The sequence below is a fragment of the Chiloscyllium plagiosum genome, unplaced genomic scaffold (genome assembly GCF_037043375.1).
Source record: "Chiloscyllium plagiosum isolate Xiang-an unplaced genomic scaffold, Cpla_swu_hap1 HiC_scaffold_48, whole genome shotgun sequence".
NCBI lineage: Eukaryota > Metazoa > Chordata > Chondrichthyes > Orectolobiformes > Hemiscylliidae > Chiloscyllium > Chiloscyllium plagiosum.
In genome coordinates, this window is record NW_028270186.1 from 13,860,092 (window position 1) to 13,882,271 (window position 22,180).

The 22,180-nt window shown below is 41.1% G+C and overlaps 1 protein-coding gene across 8 annotated transcripts in view; it reads right to left on the reverse strand.

The window, feature by feature from the left end:
- The window catches only part of LOC122543146 (methylcytosine dioxygenase tet3), a 371,083-nt gene that overhangs the window by 17,678 nt on the left and 331,225 nt on the right, over nt 1-22,180 (reverse strand). For all 8 annotated transcript variants that reach the window (XM_043681513.2, XM_087984416.1, XM_087984415.1 and 5 more), the window contains 2 exons: nt 11,533-11,670; nt 9,554-9,893 (listed from right to left, as the gene is read on the reverse strand). In XM_043681513.2, coding sequence (XP_043537448.1) covers nt 9,554-9,893; nt 11,533-11,670 — 478 coding nt within the window. The remainder of the gene's footprint in view (nt 1-9,553; nt 9,894-11,532; nt 11,671-22,180) is intronic.

Genomic DNA, 22,180 nt, shown 5'->3' on the forward strand with positions numbered 1-22,180 from the left:
GATTGCAGGCCTTGGCAAGATTTTAAAATTTCAGCAGGTCAGGCAGCATCCAAGGAGCAGGAAAATCGATGTTAGGAAGGGCTGATGAAGGGCTCCTGCCCAACCTGCTGTGCTTTTCCAGCACTAGATTAGATTAGACTACTTACAGTGTGGAAACAGGCCCTTTGGCCCAACAAGTCCACACCGACCCTCCGAACGGCAACCCATCCAGACCCATTCCCCTCTTCACCTAACACTACGGGCAATTTAACACAGCCAATTCACCTAGCCTGCACATTTTTGGACTAGGGGAGGAAACCAGAGCATCCGGAGGAAACCCACGCAGACACGGGGAGAATGTGCAAACTCCACACCGACAGTTGCCTGAGGTGGGAATTGAATCTGGGTCTCTGGCGCTGTGAGGCAGCAGTGCTAACCACTGTGCCACCGTGCCGCCCCATTTTTTTTTTAGAATATGACTCTAATTTATACTACTCTAATTTTGACTCTTATCTCCAGCATCTGCAGTACCCACTTTCACCAAAGGTTTTAAAATTTGTTTGGAATAACCCCACATCTCCCTCAGTGCTTGAGTTGTATATTTTTTTGCACTTAAGAGGAACAAAAAATGATTGATCTAAGACTCAACCCTTTAATTTTGCAATTTGCAAATCCTTAACCAACACTCTGCCTTCTATTAATTAGCCAATTCTCTATTCATGCTGATACATTATCTCCTAAACCGAACAATACCAGGTTATATTCCAACAGGTTTATTTGGAAACACTAGCTTTTGGAGTGCTGCTCCTTCATCACAACTACCTGATGAAGGAGCAGCACTCCGAAAGCTAGTGTTTCCAAATAAACCTGTTGGTCTATAACCTGCTGTTGTGTGATTTTTAACTTTGTACACCCAGTCCAACACCAGTATCTCCAAATCGTATCTCCTAACGACAGGGTTTTATAAAATAACTTAATAAGTAGTATCATATCAAATGTCCTCTGGAAATCCAAATTTATTGCATTCAATTACATACAAATATGTTACACTTCCATCTATCCTTTGATCCATCTTACTTGTTACCTGCTCAAAGAATTCTAATAAATTTGTCAGGCATAATGCTGACTGTGCTTGATCATATTATGTAATTCTAAATGCTCTGTGATTAAATTTTTGGAACAGTTACCAACATTTTCCCAATAACAGATGTTAAGCTAACTGGCCTAAAGATTCTTGTTTATTTTTGTTTGCTTCCTTTGTACATAAAGGTGTTACTTTGGCAGTTTTCCATAATCTAAGGCTTCTTGGACTATGACCACCAGTATATCTACTATCTCTGTGGCTAGTCCATTTAATATCCTAGGATGTACCCCACGAGGCTTAGTGTTTTGTCTGCTTGTTTGGGTTTGTTGCTGAGAAATCAGCGGACTGTATTCATTGGGTACCCATTCTTTTTTGAATATACGGTATGGGTGATTTTCCTTTGCTCTGCATAGTTTCTCTGTGCTGCAGTGTGTGTTGGCTCATTGAAATAATGTTCTGATGCAGCTTCGTTTATGGGTGTTGGGGATGATGGCATCTGTAGTTCAATATTTGGTCCGTATGTGTTGTTTTCCCGTAGACGCTGGTTTGAAGTTCCCCATTGGCTGTTCGCTCTACTGTGACATCGAGGAATGGCAGTTTGTTGTTGTTTTCCTCCTCTTTCGTGAATTTTATGCCAGTAAGGGTATTATTGATGGTCTTGAAGGTTTCCTCTAATTTGTTTTGTTTAGTGATGACAAAGGTGTCATCCATTTGTCGGACCCAAATCAGTGTATTCAAAAAGAATAGGTACCCAAAGAAAACTTACAATGATATGAGGCAGCAGCTGACTCTGATAAAGTGGAAACTCACTTAACAGGATGACAGTGGATAAGCAATGGTAAATATTTAAAAAGCGCATGCAACAATTGTTCAATCCTGTCTTTTTGAAAATGTATTCATTTTGTGGGATGTGGGTGTCACTGGCTGGCCAGCATTTATTGCCCGTTCCTAGTTGCACTTACGAAGGTGGTGGTGAGTGACCCTTTTGAACCGCGATGGTCCATTTGCTGTGTGTTGACCCACAATGTCATTAGGGAGGGAACTCCAGGATTTTGTCCCAGCAACAATGAAGGAAGGGTGATATATTTCCAAGTCAGGATGGTGAGTAGCTTGGAAGAGAACTTGAAGCTGGTGGTGTTCCCATAAATCTGCTGCCCATGTCCTTTCAGATGGAGATGGTCGTGGATTTGGAAGGTGCTTTCTGAGAATCTTTCTTGAATTTCTGCTGTGCATCTTGTAGATAGCACACACTGCTGTGACTGAGCGTCAATGGTGAAGGAGGTGGATGCTTATGGATGCAGGGCCAATCAAGCGGGCTGCTTTGTCCTGGATCGTGTCAAGCTTAGAGTGTTTTTGGGACTGCATGCATCCACGCAAGTGGGAAGTATTCCATCACACTCCTGACTTGTGCCTTATCGACGGTGGACAGGTTTTGGCGATGGAGGTGGTGAGTTATTCACCGCAGTATTCCGAGCCTCTGACCTGCTCTTATGGCCACTTCATTTATGTGGTGAGTCCAGTTGAGTATCTGATCAATAATACCTCCCAGGATGTTGATTGTGGGGGGTTCAGTGATGGTAACACAATGAATGTCAAAGGGCAGTGGTTTGATTGTCTCTTATTGTGAGGGTCATAGCCTGGCATGTGTGTGGCATGAATGTTACTTGCTACTTGTCCACCCAAGCATAGATATTGTCCAAATCCTGTGCATTTGGACACAGACGGCTTCAGTTTCTGAGGAGTCGTTAATAGTGTTGAACATTGTGCAATCATCGATGAACATCTCCACCTCCAATCTTTTGATGGAGGGAAGGTCATTGATGAAGCAGCTGAAGATGGTTGGGCCTAGGACACTACCCTGAGGAACTCCTGCAGAGATATCCTGGAGCTGAGATGACTGAGCTCCAACAACCACGACCATCTTCCTATGTGTCAGGTATGACTCTAACCACTGGAGAGTTTCCCCTGATACCCACTGATTCCAATTTTACTAGGGCTCCGTGATGCCACAGTTGGTCAAATGCAGCTTGATATCAAGAACTGTCACTCTCAACTTGCCTCTAGAATTCCACTTTTTTGTCCATGTTTGAACCAAGGCTGTAATGAGATCAGGAGCTGAGTGGCCCTGGTGGAACCCAAACTGGGCCTCACTGAGTAGATTATTGCTGAGCAGGTGCTGTTTGATAGCACTGTTATTGACATCTTCCATCATTTTACTGATGATCAAGAGTAGACTGATGGGACGGTAATTGGCCGGATTGGATTTGCCCTGCCTTTTATGTACAGGACAGATTTAGACAAATTTCCACATTGTCGGGTAATTGCCAGTGGTGTAACTGTACTGGAATAGCTTGGCTAGGGGAGCACCAAGTTCTGGAGCACAAGTCTTCAGTACTATTGCTGGAATGTTGTCAGGGTCTGTAGCCTTTGCAGTAAGCAGTGCCTCCAACTGTTTGTTGATATAACGTAGAGTGAACCGATTTGGCTGAAGACAGGCATCTCTAATGCTAGGGACCACTAGAAGAGGCTGAGATGGAGCATCCGCTCGGCATCTCTGGCTGAAGATTGGTGTAAAAAGCTTCAGCCTTATCTTTGTCTGGCACAAAAATAAAATGGAAAAGGTAGTCTGATCATGGCTAACAAGGGAAATTAGGGATAAGATTAGAACCAAGGAAAGGCATACAAATCAGCCAAAAATGTCCAGCAAACCTGAGGAGTGGGAGCTGTTTAGATTTCAGCAAAGGAGGACAAAGCAATTGATTCAGGAGTGGGGGAAGTAAAATAAACTTGTGGGGAACATGCAAACAGATTATAAAAGTTTCCACTGGTATGTGAAGAGAAAAAGTTAAATGAAGACAAAAGTTGTTGCCTTATCGTCAGAAACAGTGGGTTATAATGGTCAACAAAGAAACAGCTGTATTTAGAAAGGTGGACCCAAATAACATCCCAAAAATGTTGAGAATGTAAGATCCAGTCAGCAGGAGGAAATGAAGAAAATCAATATTAGTAGGTTAATTGATGGGATTAGACGTCGATAAATCCCCAGAGTCCGATAATCTACATCCCAGAGAATTTAAGGAACTGATACCATCAATGGTTTACACATTGGTGATCATGTTTCAAGATTCTACCTACCATGGAACAGTTCCTACGACTGAAGGGTAACTAATGTGGCCCCACTATTTTAAAAAGGAGGTATAAGAAAACAGGGAATTATAGACTGGTTATCCTGACATCTCCAATGGGGAAAATGCTACAGTCCTTCATAAAAGATTTAAAGCAGAACACTTGGAAAACAATGAAATGATTGGACAGCATGTTTTGAGGATATAACTGGTAGAAATGATAAGGGGGAGCCAGTGGATGTAGTTTACTTAGGCTTTCAATATGGTCTCATATAAGAAACAATTAGAGTGTAAAATTAAAGAGTTTGGAATTGGTGTTTCTGTACTGACATGGATAGAGAACTGGTTGGCAGACAGAAAAACAAGGGTTAGAGATAAAAGCATCTTTTGCTGAGCGGCATGCTGTGACTAGTGGGCACAGCAACTTGGACCCCAATTATTCACAGTATACTTTACTGATTAGAACAGGGAACTAAATGTGATATCTCCAAGATGACACAAAGCTGAGTGGGAAGGTAAGCTGTGAGGAGGTTGCAGAGATGCTTCAGTGTGATTTGGCCATGTAAGTGGTTAAAGCATGGCAGAAGCAGTATGATGTGGATAAACATGAGGTTCCCATTTTGCCAGCAAAACAGGAAATAAATTATAATCTGAATGGCAATAGATTGGGAAAGGGAAAGGGAGAGGTGCAACGAGATCTTGCACACCAATCAGTCAAAGTATGCAGGTGCAGCAGGCGATGAAGGAAGCAGATGTTATGTTGGCCTTAAAAATGATAGGATTTGGATACAGGAGTGGGAATCTCTTACTGAAATTGTATAGGGCCTTGGTGAGGACATATATAGACTAACTTGATGTTATCCTTAACTTCCCTAGTTTACTATGGTTGGTTTATCCCCTTCCTCAAATCCTTCTTTCTCACTGGAATAAAGCTTTGCTGTAAGACATGAAATATTAAACATCGACCATTTTTTCTTAACCATCTTTGCTGCTGAACTCCGCTCTCAGTCCATCCCAGCTTGCTCATCCCTCATTCTTTTGTATTTACTACTATTCAAGCTGAGCATAGTTGTGTGAAACCCAAGTTCCTCCCTCTGAATGTTGAATTCTATCATGTTATGGTCATTATTTCCTTGAGGACATTTTACTGGAGATAGTTACTTAACCTACCTCATTACAAATCACCAGATCCAAAATTAGCTTGACCCCTGATTTGATCTACAACACACTGTTCTACGAAACTGTCCTGAATGTACTTTATGAATTCTTCCTTGTGGTTACCTTTGCCAATCTGACTATCCCAACCTACATGAAGATTAAAGTCAGCCATGATGATTACGTTACTGCTTTTTGCACATGCCCTCACTACCTTCTATTTATTCTCTGTCCAGCTACAAGCTACTGTTAGGGGGCTTCAAATTATTCCTACTAGTGTCTTATCTCTACCAATATGGGAATATAATAAAAGGCAGTAAAAGCTTCTGCAAATATATAAAAAAAAGGGTCTTGAAGCAGAAGGGTAGTGTTCCTACTTTTGGGCAGATGATCTGGGTTCAAGTTCCACCTGGCCCAGAACTGTGCCATAACATGTCTAAGCAGGTTGTTTAAAAATAAACAGTTATTAAAAAAACTGTGTAGCTCAAGGAAATGATGACTTCTAAGAGGGCGAGACTGAGGAATCAATAATGGAAAACAAGAAAATAGTGGAGGCTTTGAACAAGTATTGAAGCAAATCAAGAGGTAAAAGGAGGGAGTAATTAAATAATCAGATCACTAAAGAAAATATTATAGGAAAACTAAACCAAGGGATTAAAGTATACAAGATGATGAATAAAGAGGAACCAGCAAATGCTGCACATTTGGATTTCAAAGAACCATTTCATAAGGTGTAACATAAAATATAAGGTAATAATTTATGGCTCTGGAATGAAAATTGATATGGATAGAGAATTGACTCACAGGGAACATCATTTTCAGATTTGTAAACTGCAACAAGGGCCAAAGGGATCAGCTGGGGTCTTAACTATGATGATCTATATTAATGACTTGGATGAAGGGATCAACAAGTATTGTCGCCAAACCTGTCAACAATATCAACTAAGTTGGCAAGCAAGTCATGCAGATACAAAGATTCTGCAAAAGGCAGATGTAAGTTAAGTGAATTGTCCAAAAATTGGCAGATGAAACATAATTTAACATAATGAAACATAAAGGTGAGGCATAAAGTCTGGAAAATCAAAACATAATTTAAATAGAGACAGACGTGCAGGACCAAATACAAATGAAGACAGTATTCACGTCTCTGCCACTTAATATTGACTCAGGAACTCTCCTCATTGGGGTTTAGAAGAATGAAAGGTGATCTCATTGGTATATGTAGGATTCCTAAGGGGCTTAACAGGATAAATGTTGAGAGGATGTTTCCCCTCATTGGAGAATCTAGGAACAGAGAGCGTATTACAGAATAAAGGGGTACCAATGTACCACTGCAATGTGGAGGAATTTCTTATCTCAGAAGGTTGAGAGTCTTTGGAACTCTTTGCCACAGAGAGTTCCAGGTGCAGAGCCTTTGTGTATATTTAAGGCTGAGATAGATAGATTCTTGTGAGCGTCACAAAGCTGGTTCCTTTCTTTTGTAAAAGCTGTTCCTTATTTTTTTTCAGAGGGATTGTAAACGCTCCCAGTGCCGATTAGACTGGATTGGTACAGAGATTAAAGGGTATTGAGAGGCCTTTTTGTTTTTATGTAAACAGATGAGACTTCAGGCCAATGTTGTCATGGAAGTGACCTGTATCATGAAAGGGGAGTGGTCAGCTCTCTAGCTGAGCAGTTCAGTCCAGAACTAGTTAGGAGTTCAACAGTAAGCTCTGTGGAAACTCTCTCTCTCTTTCTGCCCTTCTAACTTCAACCAGTAAGCATCTGTTCCATAGTTTTACTCTGTTTTAAGGGGGTTTGCTTATTGGGACTGTTGTGTATATTCAGAACAGCATAATTAAGTCTAGCTTGGATAGACTGAGCTCTGTAGTTCTTTATGTGTCATAGTGTAATTTTGTGAATAAATTACTGTCTGTCTGCTAGTAGTCAACCTAGAAAGCTTACTCTGGGTAATTATCACTGTACACTTTCCAAAACAAATTGCAAAGTTACGGTCTGGGTTGCCTGCTCAAGGATGTTTTGAATGGTCTGGCCTAGTGCATTACATGAGATATTCCAGATCAGCCATGTTCGTATTGAATGGGAGAGCTGTCTCAAGGAGATGAATACCCTACTCCTCATGTTCTTAATGTTCTGTAGCTGTAAAGCTGAGAAACTAAGTATTTTTCTTAAGACCCCACTTCTCTACCGAGGAAGGTTGAAGCAAATTCATATTTAATAACATGCACCTTCTACTCTTATTTTGACACCTTGACAAATTGCTGAATTGCCAGCTGATGAAACAATCAACAACAATCTAAATAAAACAACTGAAAAGGAATCTTAATTTTTGGGTTTGAGTTGATTATTTCCAAAATGAAGGCTGAGACCTTCAACACCTGCCATGCCAACAGCTTTGTTGCAAGCATAGATATCAACAAGGTGGTGGAAGTGCACAGGGTGCTCACGCTCAAAGATGACTTGAGGCATTACTTTCTGGAGATTTCAGGCTGAGAGCCTCACTTGTGTTGGATTTGGAGGATCTGAGCAGTGCATGCAAAGAGTAACTGGGGTCTGGATTTTGGGTACAAAAAATTGATCCACAAGAACATGTAATCAGGAACAGAGGATAGTGGGTTCTGTATAGCCTTTTTTTAGATTAGATTACATTACAGTATGGAAACAGGCCCTTCGGCCCAACAAGTCCACACCGACCCGCCGAAGCGCAACCCACCCATACCCCTACATTTACCCCTATACCTAACACTACGGGCAATTTAGCATGGCCAATTCACCTGACCTGCACGTCTTTGGACTGTGGGAGGAAACCGGAGCACCCGGAGGAAACCCACGCAGACACGGGGAGAACGTGCAAACTCCACACAGTCAGTCGCCTGAGTCGGGAATTGAACCCGGGTCTCTGGCGCTGCGAGGCAGCAGTGCTAACCACTGTGCCACCGTGCCGCCCACCAAAGCTGAATTGACTTTGTGAGCTCTATTCAGCTGGGAGAAGGTACTGGAGCCAATTGTTGCTCAATGGAGTCGGGGAGCAGTGTCAGCACTGTGAAGCTGAACTGAAGTTTGCTCAGTGCAGTGAAAGAATAGGAATTCTGCGAGTGAATAGATGCTGGATTTACGCACAATGGTGGGGTCTCAGAAGAGCCTGAGCAATTGCCACGTGAGCAATAGTTGGGCAACAGTTGGAGTCCTGTGCTGTGAAAACTCATTGCAGGCAGAAGAAGAAAAGGGCCTCCTGGCTGAGTTGTGGATCCTATTGACAGGAAAACCAAGACTAAATCTTGAAGAAGAGGAGCTGAAATCTCTCACAAGGAAGATCCAGTTGGAAGGGCTTTGGCAACTCACAGAGCTCACTGGCATCTGGGTGGAAGACTTCTCTTGATTTTCTGCCGTTTGATGTGTGGCTTGTATTAGATCATGGTTTGCCTGTTATATTCTGTTTATCTCATATTAATGCTGGTTGTTAGAATATACGTAGATGGTATTAACTATCTTGGTATAGTCAAATTTATTTTCTTTATTTAATATAACAGAATCTTATGGCTTTATTCATTTAGTGAGTAACTGGAATTTCAAGCTTGTCTCCTTTATTAAGTTCCTGCTTCATATCTGGATCATAACACACTCAAAATATTTTTTAGGAAATAGATAGGTTTGAATAGGCATAGAGTCATAGAATTATTTAGTGTGGATACAAAGCCCTCAGCCTAACTCGACAATGGCGACTTAGTTTCCGAAATGGAACTAGTCCCATTTACCCACGTTTGGCACATATTCCTCTAAATCGTCCCTATTCAAGTATCTGTGGAATGTTTTTTACAGGTTGTTACTGTACCTGCATCTACCAATTCCTCTGGCAGTTCATTCCACAAACAAACCAAGCTCTGTGAGAAAAAGTTGCCCCTCAGGTGCCTTTTAAATCAGAAAAGATCTTTGCTATTCACCTTATCTATGTCTCTCGTGATTTTATAAATCTCTTTAAGGTCATGCTCAACTTCCTACATCTAGTGAAAAAAGTCATAGTCTATCCAGCTTCTCCTCGTAACTCAAACCCTCCATTCCCGCCAACATCCTGGTACATCTTTCCTGAATCCTCTCTAATTTAATCACACCCAGGGCAACTACACAGTATTTAACTGAAGTAATTCTTCAAATTTATGTTCACAGCAGTGCTGTGAAAAGCTAATACGTAATTTACAATAAAACAAAATACCTTTGTTTTGTGGAGCACTGCACTGTAAATCTTCCTGCAAAGCTTCCTGTTTTAGTTTTCCAGCCAGAAGTTTCTTTGCTTGGTTTCTCTGTTTCTCAGCTGCTCTCTTTGCTTCTAGTTTCTTTTGACGTGCTGATTTAACTGGTTCAGGCAGCATTCTGACTTCCCTGGGGAATGCTGTAAGCACTTGTATTGCTCCAGCTTTAATCTTCTCATTCTGATTCTCTTCACTACCATATTCATCAGTGGTTGACACCTTGTACAATGGAAGCACATGCAATTGTTCGTCGTCTGGGGTCGTTCCTATCTTGCGATTGTCTTCTTTCGTTAATGTACAAACCTATGAATAATTATACCAAACAGGTAAGTACCTCACACGTTGCTAAGTATACCTAAGGAGATCAGAAACATTCTTTTATTTGTTATCGAGCTTTTATAATTCAGATACACTAGCACAAATGTGCAATTTGAAATATAAACTGCTGAATACCTGTAATCTGACAGAAATGGAACTTGGTTTTCAACGAATTCTATACAGGTGCAGTTGCAAAATTTTCTGAATCAAGAAGAGGGTCATTTTTAAAACAATGTGCCTAATTTTATTTCAACATTAAATCAACGTGCAAAGTTGAATGCAATGGTGCCCATCACCTTGGTTCTCGCACTAAATTATTTAAGCGTTGATCTTTACAGTGTTGTGTAGTAGAACATCTGAATTTAAAATACAATGTTTGGAAACACATCTTGAGAACACGGAAACACCAGCAAGGATGGGTTAAAATACATAAAAAGCTGGAAAAGCAAATAGCCTGCTTCCCACATGATCATTTCTATTTTTAATGGGAACGTGCAGAGTGAAAATGAACGTATATTCCAGAGGTAGTTTCCTAAATTTGATATTAGAATCTGGCTATCTGATTTGCATAATTTGAAAATTTGGAGGCTGAATGAAAGGAATAATGGTCAGATCCAAAAGTGTCTTTCCAGCACTGCTTGTGGGCACAAGGAGGACCAGAGGTGCTTCGTATCAGCCATGACCCTGGCCACATTGTTAATTGTGATTGACAAGTCATCAATCTGAAACTTTTAACTCTGTTTATCTTTCGAGAGATACCATCTAAACTAGTGAATGTTATCACATTTTCTGCCTTTAATATTTAAATAAATCCTGATATTCTCCCTTTCTCCCTTACGAAGTGTTCATCCCTTCAGGAGTGAAAGTCTATGCAGTACCAAGCATTGGCAGCATGTGGCAGTGTTGAATCGTGAAGGTGTACACTATACTGTACAATATCATTTTAACACATCCTGTGAGGAAAATGCTAAATCTAAACATGGCTCAGCATTTATTTACATGCTTGCACCTTTATTTTCAAATATCACCTTTAGATCTGTTCTTCTGAAGGGAACTGTCACCTTTCTAAATATGACAGACAGCAGTAACACGTTTAATAAACATACAGGCACCAAAAGAACAGTTTCTAATGTAATTTATTTTCATTCAGTGGTGTGTGAAATGTTCATTTTGTGATGCATGTCAAGCAGTGAAAATGGTCAATGCTTCTGAAATTGAGCTTTCAGAACTGCCTTACATTTCAGAGGAATGTCAGAACCGAAAACACGAACAAAGTCTTGGTTTCTGCTGAAGTAATAATTTGAGGTTTATTTAATTAATGTTAAAATTCTTGAGCAAAGAGTTGAGATGGTCTAAACTCATTTGACATTACAACTCTTACAGCCAACAGATCTCTTGTTCCATAGTTTGCAGTTCGATTTGGACATGGATCCAAGAAATGAAAGGTCTGTATCTAACCCATTGCACTTTGAAGTTCTCCTGAAGGCAGTTATTTGACTAAACAATAGTTTAAAAATAAAAAAAAATTGAATGCAACATGATTTGAAAATATGGGATTCCTAGTTTTGTTTGAGGCACGAAACTGAACAAATATTGATTTCATACAAAGTATTAGCTTACATACCACAGTACACCCATTGTACATATTATGCTGATCTTTGTGAGCATGGGCACAGAAGTCCATACATGCAGTTACACCAGAAAATGGCTTTCCTTCTTTTTTCCCAAGTCTGCAGTCGGGGGCTACTTGTTCATTTGTAACCTGTAGAGGTAATGAATAGTGTACTTAATTAGTTTTGTTTTAATCACGTTTAGATGTATGTTTTAGAGATCAGTGATTTGCAGTTATCTTGTAATCATTAGATTTCACATTATTTATTAAAGATGAATGATCTCAAAGAACTGGAGATTTTTGCAATTCTACTAATGAACTGCAAATTAACTGTTATATTATAAGGAAACAGAGTCCCTGCATTTAAATCTGTGTTTGTGATCTGAATGCTCCAATGCAATTCAAAACCAATTATGAAGTGCCGTGACTAGTATACTGGGATGACCAGTTTGTATGCAGCAAGGTATTGGTCGGGTACACTAAGCACCCAGGGAGCTGCAACCCAGTTCTCAGAAAAGTGATAATGGCTGCAACTGAGAAAACAGAAAGGTTTACTCGAAAAGATGGCACTTAAAACTTCTTTTGTGCAATATCATCAACAATCTACTGAAGATTAGTTCCCCTGGAAGTCAATGCCATTTTCAAAATTAATGAATGCATCTCTCTGATATTTGCCTTTTTACCCCACTTAGCTTTCTGACATTTTTTTGTCATTCTTGTGCTGCAAAATATTCCTCTCAAGCAACTGTATTAAAGTATAATTCATGGCAGTGTTAAATGATGTCTCACATACTTTATTGGATTCATGGTTATGACCAAGATTTTTCTTGGTTCACAAGCCAGTTGCTTTAGAAAGTTCAAATCTTTTTTCTCCCCCCAAGTGCTATACCTCTGCAAAACATTGTTACACTTTGAGTAGCAATTTTTCTCAGCAGATTCGTGACCATTGATTCATTTTTTTCCCCAAATTTATTGTCCTAGAGTCATAGATTCAAATAAGGAGAGTTTTTTTTCAAACTTAATTCATGTGAAGCAGGTGTGGTCAATGAGGGTTGTTCATCCATAGTTGCCTTTGAGAAGTTTGTGGTGAGCTGCCTTCTTGAACCATTGCAATCAACAGTGTGTAGGTAGAGGTCTTGAGAAGATTTGTCGCTCAGGCTGCGGATGACGTCATTGATTTGTTTGATGATCCAGTGTGTTTTTCTGCAAACATTTCATCACCTCGCTAGGTGACATCATAAGTGCATCTTTAATAAGGTGTTGGTGGTCTGTTCCACTTGGTATTTATATATCACTGTTTGTTGGTACCTGCAGTTCTGTATCTGAGTGGTTTGTATATGAGATCCAGTTCAATGTGTCTATTGATTGAGTTCCGATTGAAGTGACAGGCTTCAAGGAATTCTCTGGTATGTCTCTGGTTTGCTTGTGCTTGGATGGTTACATCGTCCCAGGTGAATTTGTGTCCTTTGTTGTCTGTGTGGTTAGAAATGAGAGTGCTGGATGTGGCAAGCTGATGTTCATGCACTAAATGGTCAGTTTTCTTCCTGTTTGTCCTATGTAGTGTTTTTCAGTCTTTGCAGGATATCTTGTAGATAACATTCATCCTGTTGGATGTGGGAGTCGGGTCTTCAACCTTTGTGAGGAACTGGTGGAAGGTGTTTACTGGTTTGTGGGTCACTAAGATTCCCAGGGGTCTGAGTTGTCCGTGAGTTATCTCTGATATGTCTTTGAAGTAGGTACCCCACAATTCCGCCGTTTGGGAGGGAATTACAGGACTTTGAACCAGCAACACTGAAGGAACAATGATATATTTTCAAGTCAGAATGGTGAGACCTGGTAGGTGGTGGTGTTTTTGTGTATTTGCTACCCTTGTTCTTCTAGATGGTCATGATCATGGGTTTGGAAGGCATGTCTAAGAGCTTTGGTGAACTTTGCAGTATGTCTTGCAGAAAATACTCAGTGACAGTAGTGGAGGGAATAGATAATTATGGATGTGGTGCCAATCAAGCTGGCTGCTTTCTCTGGATGGTATTAAGCTTTTTGAGTGTTGTTAGAGCTCCACTCATCCAAGTAATAGGGAGTGTTCCATCAGACTCCTAACTTGTGCCTTGTAGATGGTGAACAGGCTTTGGGGCGGAAGGATGTGAATGACTCATTGCAGGATTCCTAACCTTTGACATGCTCTTGTTGCCACAGTTCCTGTATAGCTCATCCAGTTCAGTTTCTGGTCAATGGTAACCCTAGAATGATGATAACACATGCTCCCGTGACATGAATTCCATTAAATATGAAGGGATGACAGTTCATCTCTCCTAGTAAATATAATCATTGTCTGAAATTAGAATGATCTGACTGTTACTTGGCATTTGTCAGCCCAAACATGGATATTGTCCAAATCCTACTGCATTTGGATATAGACTGCTTCAGTGTCTGAGGAATCATTAGTAGTGCTGAACATTGTGCAATCATTTCCAAACATTCCCACATTTGATCTTTTGATGGATGCCAAGTTCATTGGCAAAGCAGTCCAAGACAGTAGGGCCGAGGACAATATCCTGTGAAACTTGTGCATGAATGTCTCGCATCTCAGATGACCCATCTTCCAAAAACTACAACCATCTTTCTTTGAGCCAAGTATGACTCCAACCAGTGAAGAGTTTTCCCTTTGATTCCCATTTTGCTCGGGCTCTTTGATTCCACACGCACTCAGAAATTAATATCAAGGGCAGCCATTCTCACCTCATCACTGGAATTTGGCTCTTTTGACCAAGGTTGAACCAAGGTTCAAATGATGTCAGGAGGTAGATGGTCCTGGCAGAACCCAAACTGAGTGTCAGTGAGCAGGTTATTGTGAAGCAAGTGCATTTGATAGCACTGATGACACCTTCCATCATATCACTCATGATCTAGAGTAGATTAATGGGACAGTAATTAGCCATGTTTGATTTGTCCAGCGTTTTGTGTACAGGACAACATGGGCAATTTTCACACTATCAGGTAGATGCCAGTGATGTAAGCTGCACTAGAAGAGCTTGGCTAAGGGTGCGGCCAGTTATGGAGCACACATTTTCATTATTATTGCATAACTGTTGTTCAGGCTTATAACCTTGGCAGTATCCACAGCTTCCAAACATTTCATTTTGCATGGTTGAATGGAATTGACTGAACATTGACATTTGTGATGCTGGTGAATTATGGAAGAAGCCAATATGAATCATCGACTTGGTATTACCAACTGAAGACTGTTGCAAATGATTTAGCTTTATGTTTTGCACTGATGTGCTGGGTTCATCCATTATTGAGGATGGGGATATTTGTGGTGTTACCTCCTCCAGTAAGTTGATTAATTGTCCGCCATTGTCACAATCCTAAATTCAAACTTGATTGGAGGTTGTCATCTTGGGGCTTAGTTAAAACTGATTGGCCGAATTTGAATTTGTCTCACAGTAACCCAGGTATTGCTAGCTGCTAGACCAAATGTTACATTGTAAATTCTCCAGCACTCTGTGTGCTTACGAAGTCCTTCATAATACCCCTTACACCTTCATAATACTAAGCCCAAATCTGAGCCTCCAACAAGGACAAGATTATGAGACGTATGTGGTATGTTTTGGGAAGTCAATATGACAAACCTCAGAAGTAATAGTGTAGATCATAATTCAATGTACTGGCCTAATGGATGACTAACCTCTAGTGATAGTTATTGAGAGGTATTGATAAATTTGAAGTACAAGGATTTATGCTTTTCTCTCTGTAAGTGCAAACTTGTGAGAGAGACTCAGACCTGTAATTAACTCTCTTTTTTCCAAGTTCAGCCACTCTGCATGCAGTTTCCTTGTTAATAAAGACCGATTATTTTGCCAGACCAAGTTTTGTTGAATTTTTGTTGAGTTTGTTTCGCTCTCAGTCCGGTAGCGAGTTTTAATCCATTTCTACATTTGGTGCTGTGAGCAAGGTTTGAACCTCGTGGGGAAACCCCATTGGATTTCAAATCCATTTCTACAGATAGCCATGTAACAGTCGTACACAATCTGAAGGGAGTTGCCCGAGGAGTAACCATTGTTGACTCAAGACCTCATGAAGTATCATGGCATCAGCTGAAATGTGGCCAAGGAAACATCCAGCTGATTATCAGACTGAACCACCCCCCAAATCCCTGATGAGACAATACTCCCCCATAATGAACATCAAGAAAGCAGTGAGGGTGGCAATGGGTGCAGAAGGTACTCTGGCTGGACGACATCTATCCATGAGTGCAGCACAATAGTGAAAATAACTGTATTGAGGCTGGTGCCCCATCACCAAGTCACCCTTCATTTATACACAAACAGTCCTTGACTTCAATACTGCCTCTTCAGAATCCATTTCCCCGAATGTCAGCATCTCTAACTCTTCTCTTTTTATCTATTAGCCAGGGCACCCTGATTGGACAAGATTAACAGCCCCAATCAGGGAACTCATTCTATGAGATCCAGCTGGCTTTACCTTATTACAATCACTACACCATTTCCCCTCTGAGTCCGAGGACATAGGCCGATCTTTATTCTTGGAGAGCCTCACGGGCGTTTTTGTACCAGGTTAGGTTCTTTCAACTTGGTGTCTGATACAATCGGCATATAACACTTGGGAGCTTGCCTCTTGCACCAGAAGCACTTTGGTAGAACTTCACACTCCTTTTTTAACAGCAAAGGCATTGAAGCAGCTACATCTGTCATGTCCACCTCAGATTCTGAGGACTTGTCAATGTTTAACGGATACAGGGCTCTGGCAGCTTTTCCAAATGACCCAAGGGTCAGAGCATGTTTTGTTCCTTCAACATTTGTAAATCAGCACTTCCATATGGTCCAAAAGCTTGTTCACGACTATTGCACCTACCCAAACCTCACACATTACTGGTCCCGATCTAGCGTTGACCATAACCTCCTTACCCATTTTCATGATTCTTACACCAAACTGTCTCAAACCGTCTGTCTCGCTTGGCAGAGTTTTGTGTCCAGCTGTGGCCTTTCTGATACCATTTCACCACCAACCCACCCACCCAAACCCCCCTGCCATCAGACTTAATCTGGTATGGAGTCTTCTACACATAAGTAACTCTGCTGATGCTATCCCTATAGTTGCATATAGGAGAGTCCTGTAATGAATTAAGAACAGTGATTATAAACAGAAATTGCTGGAAAAGCTGAGCAGGTCTGGCAGCATTTGTGGAGAGAAATCAGAATTGACGTTTCGGGTTGAGTGACTCTTCCTAAGAACCTTCCTTCTTAGAAAGGGTTACTTGACAAAAACGTTAACTCTGATTTCTCTCCACAGATGCTGCTAGACCCGTTGAGCTTTTCCAGCAATTTCTACTTTTGTTTCTGATTTCAATTTTTATTGAAGAACTGAGACATCTTGGTATCTAGCTTGTTTCTCCAAGCCAGCCTTCAAAGTTTGGACTGCTTTTTCTGGGCCATTGGTAATGGGTGCTTTTTTTTTCTTTATTCATTTACAGGACGAGGTCATCATTGATCTGTAATCGCCCAGAGGGCAGTTATGAGTCAATCACATTGCTGTGGGTCTGGGCTCACATATAGGAAATGAGTGAACGAGATGGGCTTTCCTGACAATGGATTCATGGTCATCGTCAGACTCCTAATTCCAGATATTTTTATTGAATTTAAATTCCACCATCTGCCGTCACGGGATTCGAACCTGGGTGCCCAAGCATTATCTGGGTCTCTGGGTTGACAGTCCAGTGATAAGACCACTAGGCCATCACCTCTCCGTGGAGATATGTCCTTATATGTTGAATCCCATTCAACTTTAGGAAGTAACCAAATTTCCTGATGCTAAACGATAGCCCACTACCTGTGACCACCACTTCCAGGACTGTATGTGTTGGAAAAGATGTGCACAGTTTTTCTATCATCGTACCCACTTTTGACGGATGGACCTATGCATATCCAACCACTTCAAATCTACAATGAAAAAGAACACTGAATCCATGAAAGAACCTGCACAGTCGATGTGCAACTAAATCGAAGGTTTACCCAAATTTACCATGGATATGTGTGTGTGTGTGTGTGTGTGTGTGTGTGTGTGGGGGGGGGGGTGGGGGGGGGGGGGGGGAGAAATGTGTGGAGGCTGTTGGCAATAATTTTTGTCCTTGTTGGCACTCTGGGCACTGCCCCAATGCAACACTATCTGCTACCAGGCCAGGCTGCTAGACCCTAGTGGAATTCAGCCAGTATTTTGACAATGTCCTTTGTTCGGGTCAATCACTCTTGCTCCCCATAACAATATGCTGCCCTCCACTGGGAGCTGGTCTAGTTGTGATGGCTCTTTGGTTTCCTCCATCACCACCCACTGTTTCAATTTTGACAGGATGAGATCTTTCTGCGTTTGAAGTCCAATATTGTCACCTGTGACTGTGATGTCACCAGTGGCCTATCTGCTAATGAGAAGCATTTCAATGCATCTGTATTCGCGAGTCGACGTCCAGGATGGTGTTCTAACTTGTAATTATAAGCACTTAGTATGAGAGACCACTGCTGAATGTCGCCCAAAACTATGGGTAGCACTGCCTTGTTCTCTTTAAACAGATCAAGGCGGGGTTTGTGGTTTGTTATTATCACAAATTTTCATCCAAAAAGGTATTGGTGGAACTTTTGACTCCGTATATGACCACCAATCCTTCTTTCTCCATCTGAGCATAATTATACTCTGCATTAGCTGAAGTCCTGAATGCTATTGGGTGTTCCTCTCCATTCGGTCACCTATGAACTAATACCATCCTGATGCTGTACGGGGAGGCATCACATGTCAATACCAGATCTTTTGTGGGATTACAATGTGCCAACACCCAAGATAATAATAACTGTTTCTTTACTTCAGCGAAAGTTAGGCCTCGTCTGACTATTTCCAGGGCTGATCCATTTTTCAGAGTTGATGCAAAGGTACCAGGATGCAGGCCAAGTAAAGTAGGAACATCCCATAATAATTTACCAGCCCAAGAAATGACAGGCATGCGAGCTGGAGCACCTTTCATCACCTTCACTTTATCTTTCAACAGATGAGAATACGTTCTAAGTGAGGTTATGCACTCAAGTGTTGTGCCCCAAACTCGGTCGGACTGACAAGAGTGTCTCTTTCCAATGGAATATCCTGCATCTCATCTGCTTCATTGCTGCATTTTCCAATGATAAAGTCAGTAGTAACGCCTGTTTGAAATCCAGTTGAGCTTCAACTAGGAAGCATTTTTTCATAATCACATTATTACTCCCACAGACCAAATGGTCTTGAAACATCTCATTAGGGTTAAACCAAAATCTCCTGCTTCTGCCAGTAATCTTAACCTGGTCAAAAATCCTGATATGGATCTCCCTGGTTCTCGATTTGCTGAGTGAAAACGAAAGCATCTCAGCATTAGAAGCAGCTTGGGAGGTCATAGTATTCTTTAACTATGTCCATTAATCCTTGAAAGGTTTGGTATCTGGTGCTTCAGGAAAAGTTATGCTCCTAATAACAGAAAAAGCTGCAGCTCTACATATTGTCAGGAGAATTACTTGTTGCTTTTCATCTGCCACAATGTCATTTGCCCGGAAAAAATACAGCATTCTTTCCACCGAGTTGGGCCGAGTCCGCAACAGCAGGGTTAAACAAGTCAAACTTCCCAAATAAAGGCAGAATGTAAGAAATGCTTACCCCAAGTCAAAGATGACTGTCGTGAACGAGTTTTCTCAGGAACGTGCTTTACTCTTGTCACCAATGAAATAACCCCACAGAGACTGGCATCCAGTCACCAAGTCACCCTTTGTTTACACATGAACAGTCTTTGACTTTAGTGCTGCTTCTTCAGCTCCCAGAATGTCAGCATTTCTGACACTATTCAAACTTTGTCACAGTCAAAAGAGCAGTGTCACTATGAACTATGCTGGTGGAGTCCTAAAAGGTGGAGCTGATAGATTCTATCTGTAGCAAGTGATGAGGGAACCAACAGGAAGGAAGAATATAACTGACCTTATCCTCACCAATCTGTCAGCAGCTGATATGTTTGTCCAGAACAGTGTCAGGAGGAGTGACTGCTGCACAGTCCTAACAGAAACAAAGGCCTATCTTAACATTAAGGAAAACCTCCATCGTCTTGAATGGCACCATGCTGAGGGTACTTTTGAACAAATTTAGAAACTCAAAATTCAGCATCCATGAGGCAGGGTTAGCCATTATCAACAGCAAAATTGTACTTAAACACAATCTTCAACTTCACAGGTGAGCACATTCCCCATTCTACCATTGCTTTTAAGCCAGGAAATCAACTCTGGTTCAATGAGAAGTGCAGAAGGGCATACCTTGAGCAGCACGAGGCATGTCTAAAAATGAGGTGTCAACCTGGTCAAGCTACAACACAGGATTCCTTGTGTTGCCTTGCAGCACAGTAGCAAATGATCACGCAATTAATGGACCAGATTGAATCACTGCAGTCCTACCACATTAAATGGTGAATGATGATCAACAAGTAAACTCACTGGACAAGGAGGCTCCACAAATAACCCCATTCTCAATGATGGGGGAGCCAAAGACATCAGTACAAAAGAAAAGGCTAAAGCACTTGCAACAATCTTCAGAAGGAATTGTCAAATGGGTGATTGCTCCTTGCTTCCTAGCGTCTCAGGTGCCAATCTTGATTCAATTCAATTCATTCCATATGATATGAAGAAATGGGTGAAGGCACTAGATATTGCAAGGACAAGAGAACCCAGTAACTTAAGGCAATAATCCTGAAAACGTGTGCTGCACAACTTGTTGCAGCCTTAGCCAGACTATTCCAGGACAACTACAACAGTGGCATTTAACCAACAATGCGGAACATTGCCAGATATGCCCTGTATATAAAAGCAGGACAAATTCAACCTGGCCAATTATTGTAAAATTATGGTGTCATCAACTGTGCAAACAAGCAGAATCTGTTTAGCAATAACCTGCTCCCTGACACTCGCTTTGGGTTCCACCAGGGCTTCTCCACTCCTGACCTCATTACAATCTTGGCATGAACATGGACAAAAGAACTAAAATCTGGAGAAGAGGTGAGAGTGACTGTCCTTGAAATCAAGGCTGATTTGACTAAATGTTGCACCGAGAAACCCTAACAAAACTAGAGTCAATGGTGATGAGGGGTAAACATTCTGTTAGTTGGAGTCCTGAGGAGGCTAAGGGAAGATGTTTGTGGTCATTAGAGGTCAGTCATCTCAGCTGCAGGCATAATTATTATAGTGCAGAAGGAAGCCATTTATCTCACTGTGTCTTTGGTAGCTCTCTTGAGTATTTTGACTTGGTGCCAATTTCCTGTCTTTTCCATGTCACCTTGCACATTGTTTCTATTTAAAGCATTATCCACTTAGCCCTTGAGTTGCTAATTGAATTGCCTCTACACACTTCAGGCAGTGTATTCCGTACCCTAAAATTTGCTGCAATAAGTAGTTATTCAAACCTCACATCTGCGTTTCTTTTGCAAAACATATCCATACCCTCTTGTTCTCTGAGCAGCTTATAAGTGGCAGTAGGTTGTCCCTATCCACTCTGTCCAGATCTCAAATAATTTTGAAAACTTATATCGCATTTCTTCTTAGCCTTCTCCTCTACAAGGTAAACAGGCCTAACTTCTCCAATTTTTCCTCATAACTGGAGTGTCTCATGCCTGGAATCATTCTTATAGACCTCTCCTGCACTCTCTCTACTGCATTCACTTGCTGCCAAAATTGTGGCACCCAGAACAGAATGTGGTCCCAAGAACTGTACACAATACTCCAACGTTTTATGCAAGTCAAATTGGACCCAAAAATCTTGAGAAATATTAGGACAATTGCCAAGTTTGGCCCAAGCATTCATTCAACAGGAAAGATGAAAAACAACACATGCCAGATTTGGAATAGTGAAAGTTAAAGGGTTGGAAGAACTGACAGACATCGTAATTTGAGATCATGTATGAAAATTTAAAATTCGAACCGCTGGACTCGCAACCAGCGCTGGCCAGAAGCATGAGATGGATGGGTGAATGAGAGTGGGCTGCAAAGATTTTGATTTTGTCTGCAGGAAGCCATATTTCATGTAACAGTCACTTAGCATATAGCACTGTCGTGTCTGCAGAATGTTAAAATAATTATTTTTAGGTAGAAGAATAATTATCGGTCAGGATACCAGCATAAACTTGGGACTTTTCAGAGAGCTTCTGACTTTGAGGGTGGCATTATTGAACCACAATGACATGCAATTTAAATTTCCCACTCTGGTTCATATTTTGCATGGAGGTGAGGGGAGAAAGGGGAACTCGTGCATGCACGGTGGAGTTTAGTAGAATAAGAGATGATCTCATTCAAACACCCAAATTTCTTCAGGCTCAATAAGGAAGGAAGGATAAAAGCAAAATACTACAGATTCTGGAGATCTGGTCAAAAGTGCGAAGAAGGGAAAACTAATTTTAGGAAATTGTTTTCACTATCTGAAAAGGTGGTGAAAGCATTTGCAACACTAACTTTTCAAAAAGTAGATATTTGGCTCTGTGGCACGGTGGTGGTTTTCCTACCTTTGAGCCAGGCTGCCCAGGTTCATAAAAGGAAAGTATCGTGGAACTTTTGGTTTTCTGAGCTCAATGAATGTTGAAAAGCATTTTACAGAAATATTA